Genomic DNA, 9,098 nt, shown 5'->3' with positions numbered 1-9,098 from the left:
CAGTACAGCATCAAATTAACAATTAACCTAAAAAAAAGAACACAATATAATGTATTTTAAAGAATTTGAGGCTAATAGGAAAGTTAATGCTTACTGGTTTCCACCATTCTTCAAAATATCTTCCTTTGGGTTTAAAACAAGACATTTTGAAAAGTGTGTTACAATTCGAGGCTGAATAAGTGACAGAATTACATTTTTGGGCGAACTATATCACCCTAAAATACAACTTTTATGGGACACATCCAGACACACACAAAGAGAAATATTTCAGATGATAAAGGTACAACATTTTATTGGCCAAATGATACAACATATGTTGCAACCAAAGACAAAACGATTAAAGAACTTAAGTCACTTTAAAGTTTTACAAATTTCCCGAGCACTCATGGAAAACATTTACCACAAGTTCACACTACTATTGATAAACACTTGAATAGCAAGTTCCTCAAAAGCACTTCTGCTGAGAGATGTTTTCAAACTGAACACTGAGTTCTTGCGATAACAAACAAATTGTACTGAAAGCACATTATAACACCAAAATAAAACGAAACAAAAAAAAAATCTCAACCAAAGTGATCACAGTGCTGCAGAAACCGACCGCTTTTATATGAAGGAGCTGACTGATGCATCATGGCTATCAAAGAAAAAGCAGGCAGCTGGAGGATTAGCATTAGCACTAGCACTCTCAGCTCTACCGCCGTCTCCTGATTTTCCACAATGCGTACGTGTGGGTTTCATCTTCACGTTTAAAAGTCATGCTCGGCAGCGCAGTCTGTCTCTAGTGAAGAAGGGTGGTGGCACAGCACTCTGCTGGGGTGTGGTTTCTTGACCCATCCCGTCCCCTGACCTCTCCCTGTCCCGTGATCTCTCCTCCTTTGACTCGTTGTTGCTCTCTTTTTTCCTGACTCAGGCCTTGATCTCTGCTGGAGGGCAGTACAGCGCTTCAGAGTTCTCCGATGACAGCTCCTCTGAAAGGCAACATGAGGTTTTAGCATAGGATACAATAGATAAGTTTATTCCTGACTATAAGGATCATCTGATGAGAGTGAGAAAAAACAATCACTGATCAAATAACTTTTTAAGCATTTTAAGCATGAATGTATATTCATTGTATTGTAGGACTGGCTGAAAGCTTAAGAGAGCATTTCCTCATATGAGAGGTAAAATATGCTACTTACGAGCTAATCTCCAAGGTGAATGCAGCGACATTTCATAAGAGTTTAAAAATCTACTGATAGTTCTAGTGTATTACTGGAGTTTAGCACTGAAATTAAATCCTTACTTTTTTTTAAAAATATTAAAAATGCATTTTAAACACTTTTCCTTTGGTTAGATATCAATAGAGGTGTATTAAACTGACAGTGATTGAAGACTTCAGGCATTTAGGAAAAAAGTGTGCATGTTTTTAGGGTTTCTGCAGGTTTCACCAAGACTTTTAAAATCCTTTTTAAGACCTTTATGAATGAAATTTCTAGGCTAAATGCTAATGATTTTTTGTAATGGCCAGTGGATTATTTTTTTACATGCCCCATTAAAATTTGGTTATTTCTTAGCCACATATTTTAAATAATGTGTCAAAACATAGTTATATATAAATTTGTTTCATAAACTGTATTAAAAAAAAAAAAAGGAAATTTTGAATGCGGAGAGAAAATTCTGAAATAATGCTTGATTTTAATCAGAGCATTATCGAAAACATTCGTAGAACTTATTTTAGTGTTTTGTTCTCAGTTTTTCAATGAGTATTCTTGCTAGAAATCTCTCAAAATATTAAATATATAATTGTTAATACTTGTTTCAGAATGCTTAGAGAACAAAATGTTCTTTCAAAAAAAACTAAACGGTCAAATAAATATTTTCTGAATTTACTGGGAACGTATAATTAAAAAAAAAAAAAACATTTTAAGGTCAATATCATTAGCCCCTTTAAGCTATATTTTTTTCGATTGTCTACAGAACAAACCATCTTCATACAATAACTTGCCAAATTACGAAATTAAATATCTAGTCAAATAGTATTTACTGTCATCATCGCAAAGATAAAATAAATAAGTTAATAGAAATGAATTATTAAAACTATTATGTTTAGAAATGTGTTAAAAAAAAAACTTCTCTCCATTAAACAGAAAATTGGGGAAAAAATAAAAAGGGGGGCTAATATTTCTGACTTCAACTGAATATAAATAATAATAATAAACTAAATTTATTCACAAACATTTATGCATAAACACATGGAGATCTTTGAAACAAATGCTATTGTAAGGATGTAGGGAAGACAATTAAACCATATTGGTAAATAGAGTTCATCAATTACTTCAACAACATCACTTTAAAAAAAAAAAAAAAAAAAAAAGATGTTTTTTTTAGATGGATTGTTAATTGTAGTGATTAGGAAGCTTTACATAGATAAAGGAAAATTAAGATGTGTTTAAAAGTATTTAAGACACACAATGCCATATTTCAGTGAATTTACTACATTTTCGTTTTGGAAATTTAAGATTTGCTCTGCAGATACCCTGATTTTCAAATCCAGCAGTAATATTTAAAGGAAATAATATTTTATTATCCGATTTAATGCCTAATCAGCAACAATAGTTATATTCACGCCAAAACTAACAAAACAAATATTATTACATCATAATACACAATTTTAATTGAGCAATTTAACTACTTACTGTCTTCAAAAACAACATTTGGTTAAAATAACAGTAATTACACATTTAAATGGTGCAATTTCATTTCCATTTGGAGTGTATGGACTTGTTATGCATTAATGTGTTTAAAAAAACATCAACTGGTTTCTCTTCCCTTTTCAATTATGAATGAGCAACCTATATGACATCTAGTAAGTACAATCTTAGTAGATAGCATTTAGAACTAGGTACACTACAGTTTATTATACAAGTATTCAAATGTGTTATTCCTTATATTCTTACAGATTAAATATAGATTTTGATCTAGAATGCCACACAGAAGCTACATGTTTTCTCTGCTTGTTTTGGGGCTTATTTGGATAAATATTTTGGGATTATTTGATTATATGGCCACAAAATGATGATGATGATAATAATAATTATTATTGCTGATTTTATTAGCTATATAATCTTGATAATAACATTATTAATAATTATCTTGCCTTTAGTTGACAACAGGCCCTTCTAAAGATTTCATTTGATAAAATAGTTGGCACAAGTTTTATTTATCGACATACTAACTTTCTTGATTGTGCATTGCCAGCTTTAGTATGCAACAAATAACATCTATATAAACTCACCAGGCAGGACACATTTCCAAAGGCCGTATGTTTTCCCTACAGCCGTCTGCCACAGACGCAAAGTGCCATCCTCCGAGCCGCTGGCATACAGCTCTCCATCAGGGCTAAACCGCACACAGTGCACAGGCCCGAAGTGACCCTTATATGACTCTGAACGGCAGACAAATCAATCATTTTGTCAAGCACGAACAAACAAATGCTTGTTCATGAGCCAATCCATAATAAACCTTTTTTTCTTATGCTCTAATAATTATATGAACCTGATTATGAACTATATTCCTACCCATTTCCTCTTTGGTGGTGTAGTCATATTTATAAAGCTTGAAATCATCTCCTCCAGCCACAAAGAAGTCTTTATCAGGATGCAGGGAAGCGGAGTGAATGGAAGCAGGGGCGTCTACGGTCTTAATCAGGTCCAAACTAAAGATAACACAAAATATCAGGCTGACACTATCAGTTTTCAGTACAGTACAGGACATGTTTTTAGTTCAACTTGGCGCTCAAGGTAATATTTGCACGACATGACAGATAGAAACCTGTGGGCATTATAGAAAGCGATGGTTCTCCCGTATGTGATGACGAGAGTCTCCCCATCAGGAATGTACTCCATGCTGCTGACAGAGGCCTCGAATGATAAAGTCTTCACTGCCTCGTTTGTGTTCTTGTCCCAAAGTCTATAAATAGAAGACAACAATAAATCAATCTATTTGCAAATGTAAAGTCAAAAGATAATACCATTCGGGATACTAGCCTGATAGTTTTGTCGTCAGCAGCTGAAAGAATCTGCTGGTCATTGTTACACCACAGAGCTTTCTTTATGGCAGAAGTGTGGCCTGCAATCTCCTGGGGTTCTGCATTACAAATGTCACTTTTTAAAACCAAGTGTGCATTTATGAAAGGAAGTGGCTATTATCAAAACAAATAAACATTTTTTACTCTAAATACCTGCTTCAGGATTGTTGAGGTCATAGATGCGCAGTACTTTATCATTTCCTCCAGTCAAGAGATAGTTACTGTCCTGTTGGTTCAACACAAGCTGGTAAAAACTCCTAAACAAAACTACTCTGGCAAGTTTACAGAAAGTGACTACATTTACATGGACATCAGTAATCAAATTATTTGCCTCAATCTGAATAAGACAATAATATGTTTAAGGTGTTTACATGAGTTGCTTTTTGAATGTTCCTTTCATGGATCTGTTTTACATGTTATAGCACAGATGTTCGATTAAAGTCATTGCGTCACCGCGCTATCCACATTTCCTACAAAGTTTCATGTAACTTCGGGTGTTTCATTTTCAATTTGTCGACTTTAACTGCAGTTCGGCTGTTTCATTTTCATTCAGCAACATTTCATGCATGCACCCTGTGATAAACAAGATATTGGATGAGAGTATGAACTGCTGGAACACCGTATAGGGAAAAAACGCTCAGCATTTCACGGTGCAGGTGTCTGGTCCTTCACTGACTCGATAGGTGCAGAGAAGATTGTCAAACAGCTGTGTTTGTCTAGACTAACCTGTCACCAAATGCGGCAAAAAATCCTACTCAACGGTAACAGTTTGATTAAAGTATTTACATGTCTGTACTGCACTTTAATAATGACTAAAATCGGTATACTCTACATTTCTTAATTCCATTTCTATTTAGTTCAATTGTGGCCATAATTAAATTAATCAAAAATCGCTGTTTAAATGGTTTAAATGGAGTCTTAATCAGAGTATTGTCTCAATCGTATTAAAATTGATTATTGGTGTCCATGTAAACATACTCAGTGATTGAAAACCTGGGTTACTGTTGTTCCAAACTTAATTTTTTTCCTATTGTGGTTTGAATTTAAGCAGGAAAGTCCCACTGACATGCTGTTTCTCCTCTCAGGGTTCACAATTGAAAATTAAGCTAATTGAATCATTTTAAGTTATGAAACTTTACTGAAACCCAAAGTAAATTATGAGAAGCATGAAGCAAGATGAGCCAGCATACTGTTTACCCATGGTTTTGAATGAGCACAGGTTAACCATTTCAAGCAAGCTCATTTCATAAACCAAGTGTTCCATAAATAGTCTGAAAATATATATCTCAATATTGTTCAGTATTATATCTTGATAAAATAATGCTACAAAACGTTTTTATTAGATAATAGAATACATTTTTGACTTATTCATTCATCCATTCATATAATTAGTTTTAAATAAATATATTTTAACCTCTTTTGCCAAAGTTGCATTTACTTATTCAAAAATACAGTAAAACTAATATTAAATTATATTAATTTAAAATACCCACATTGTACATTAATATAATTTAAAACGTGCATCATTTCTAAGATTGCAAAGTCAAGTTTTCATCTCTATACTGCTCACACTATAATGCTCTTGATACATCAGTATACATTACCTGTGTAAAGTTGACAGACTTCACAATGTGCTTGTGCGCCAGGGTGAGGACCTCGTCTCCAGTGACAGCATCCCATACCTTTCTGTCAGATTAATAAGAAATATGGAAGGTAAACTCATGTTTAAACAATTACAGTTCACTTTTTATTCCTTTAATACTTACGCTGTAAAATCTGCTGCGGCCGTAGCTGCTTTTGTAGCTTCTTTATTCAAGGTGGCACCCCAGACAGCACCCTTGTGACCCAAGAACGTCCCAATCCAGTCCCCTGTGTCACCCTGGCGCAACATAGGTTTGCCATCTGCAATATTTAATAAAACAACAAACTTATTTGACAAACACGTGACGAATATGCACTCACTTATTTTAAGCAAAGATTCCTTTTTAACAAACTGGCCTACAAATTGAGGTAAAGTTGGTTTAATATTTACACATTCAGACTTTCTCCTTAATAATATCATTTCAGAAAAACATCCTTTGCAAATTCTAATTAGCTAAATCATATTATCAGCCAATGACTGTTAAAGTACAACACCACAATCACAATCAAATAAATGGTGTTAATGTTGTTTTGAAGTCATCATTACATGTGATTTTGAGCCGAATATTCAAATACCACAGTGAACAATATAGGGAGCCTGTCACAAGTTGTCATTCAATGAATGTGCAAATATAAAACCAACAATGCCCTGCAAAAAGTTTGTGTTTACAGTGAAGTGTTGATTTTAAGTCCAAGTACACACATACCTTTACAAGCACTAATAAGGAAATATCCATAAGGAGTTATTCCACTGAACGCCAGATCCACAACAGGTCTGGTGTGACCAGAGCAGGTGAGAGGAGTCTGTCTCATAGCCATACTTACTGAAGAACTAAAAGAATGACAGGACACATAAGCAATTGAACTCTAATATAGCTACGTATTCCTTAAAATTTTAGCATCAAATAAGAAATTAACATATGCAAAATCTGATCAGGTATGCTGGCTAACACAAGCTTGGCTAGTCAAAGAAAATCCATCATTACCTTGCAAAGCTAGCAAATCAACGTCACACACTAGTACTTTGTGGCCAGTTTGCGTGTCGGGGATGATTGCAGAGCTTCGAACAGCACTCCCAGCTACAGTGCTGTGCCACCAGCTACACGAGGTGTGTGTGTGAGTGTGTGTGTGTGTGTGTGTAAGCTAAACTCGAGCCCTCGCTAACGCTACAGGAACATAATGGAAGCACTAGTGTGAAAGCCCGGCCATCATTTCCGGCCAGCGACGCCACGGGGATTGGACAGAACATCGTCACGTGACTTGCAGTAGCGTCCGTTGTGAAAGCGTACATCCCGTTTTTTCTACCGTGTATGTACATAAAAATGCGAACATGTGTTGTATTATGTTTGAATTCAATAGTCTAATATGTAATATTTGGGATAGGAAAGATTCTAACGTTAATATTCTAACGTTAATAATAACTTACGAACTACAAACGAGAAAGATTGCTACTTACAAACACTTCGTTTATCAGTGTTAAGGGAAGGGATGATTATATAACTATGACAACTGTAAAGAATAACATGTTAATAATAATAATAATAATAATAATAATAATAATAATAATAATAATAATAATAATAATAATAATAATAATCAGTGGCATAAATCAATAAGCTTTACGCTATTTAATCTATATAAGGTAAACTTTCCACGAAGCGCCCTCTGTAGGTAAGTAATGTCGGCACACTGGATATATCTCCCTGCACAGGATAAAATTACTATTTAAATGGAGTAGTCAGGATAAATATGACACATGGGCAGGTTGCGGTAAAAATGTTTTACATTCAGACATCTCAATGATAAAATTGCGTGCAAGTCTCACTGGCAAGCCTACGTATGCTTCGATGTCATGATAACCTGACTGTCATGGGACACACCTGTTTTAAATGGCTTAGAGCAATTTCTGGAAAGACTCACTGACTTCTCCGAATATTCTGAATGGATGTGCAGACAGACAAACAGATAGATAGATAGATAGATAGATAGATAGATAGATAGATAGATAGATAGATAGATAGATAGATAGATAGATAGATAGATAGATAGATAGATATACAGATATATATATATATATATATATATATATATAGAGAGAGAGAGAGAGAGAGAGAGAGAGAGAGAGAGAGAGAGAGAGAGAGAGACAGACAGACAGACAGACAGACAGACAGACAGACAGACAGACAGACAGACAGACAGACAGATAGATAGATAGATAGATAGATAGATAGATAGATAGATAGATAGATAGATAGATAGATAGATAGATAGATAGATAGATAGAAAGACAGACAGACAGATTGATAAATAGATAGATAGATAGATAGATAGATAGATAGATAGATAGATAGATAGATAGATAGATAGATAGATAGACAGATAGACAGATAGACAGATAGATAGATAGATAGATAGATAGATAGATAGATAGATAGAAAGACAGACAGACAGATTGATAAACAGATAGATAGATAGATAGATAGATAGATAGATAGATAGATAGATAGATAGATAGATAGATAGATAGATAGATAGATAGATAGATAGATAGACAAGTCAGATAGATAAATAGATAGACAGACAGACAGACAGACATATAGATAGATAGATAGATAGATAGATAGATAGATAGATAGATAGATAGATAGATAGATAGATAGATAGATAGATAGATAGATAGATAGATAGATAGATAGATAATTGTTACATGTACTCATTGCAATGTCTATTCAAACGTCATACAAAATAATAGCAGTGCTTACGATGGCCATTAATCACAGCTTTTTGCAAATCTTACATAATTGTAAATCTTGCTAAAGGCCATTGAAGATGAAGATCTACAGTAAGCACACATTTTCATGAGGGGAAAGCAGAAATGCAAACACAGGACGCCTCTCTCGTTTGAGCATTATCTTAGTAACACAGTAACGCTGAAAGCTTCAGATGCAAATCAGTGTGTGAGTCATGTAGTACCAGCATGCACCGCGACTGTCTCCTAGCACACGGGGGTGGGATCATTCGATAGCGCCGAGAGAGCACCCGATCATTTTAGCGAATCGGTTCGTTCAATGATTCATTATGAACCGGTTCAAAAGCCTTATATCTGTTCGTATTTCATATTGCATAGCTGTGGGTTATTTACGGTTTTCGTCTACCTAATGAGTGATTCTAAAAGTTAATTCGCTTAAAAATGAAACATAATGACATTGTTGTAATAACATATGAATAAATGCTTCCCACACAGATTCTCAAGCCACAAATTTACTGGATACTTAAATTAAAAAGTAATATTTGGTAATATATATATATTTTTTTAATGTTGTTTAATTTTGACATTGAAGAAGATTGAAGAGTCCAGCATCTAGTGGGACTTTGAGTCAAAAACATATGC

General features: G+C 34.3%; 1 protein-coding gene across 1 annotated transcript; it reads right to left on the bottom strand.

Annotated features, from left to right (window-relative positions):
* Positions 1-265: 265 nt before the first annotated feature.
* strap (serine/threonine kinase receptor associated protein) lies at positions 266-6,939 on the bottom strand. Its single transcript, XM_056455066.1, has 10 exons — positions 6,694-6,939; positions 6,415-6,539; positions 5,833-5,968; positions 5,671-5,752; positions 4,220-4,292; positions 4,026-4,125; positions 3,811-3,948; positions 3,558-3,694; positions 3,275-3,424; positions 266-968 (listed from the first exon to the last, which is right to left on the bottom strand). The coding sequence occupies exons 2-10, from the start codon at positions 6,524-6,526 to the stop codon at positions 907-909; spliced, it is 990 nt and encodes a 329-aa protein (XP_056311041.1). The 5' UTR covers positions 6,527-6,539; positions 6,694-6,939; the 3' UTR covers positions 266-906.
* Positions 6,940-9,098: the final 2,159 nt, after the last annotated feature.

Source organism: Danio aesculapii, chromosome 4, assembly GCF_903798145.1.
Source record: "Danio aesculapii chromosome 4, fDanAes4.1, whole genome shotgun sequence".
Classification (NCBI taxonomy): Eukaryota; Metazoa; Chordata; class Actinopteri; order Cypriniformes; family Danionidae; genus Danio; species Danio aesculapii.
Note: the sequence above shows the minus strand (reverse complement) of the source record. Positions and strands in the feature narration are given on the sequence as shown.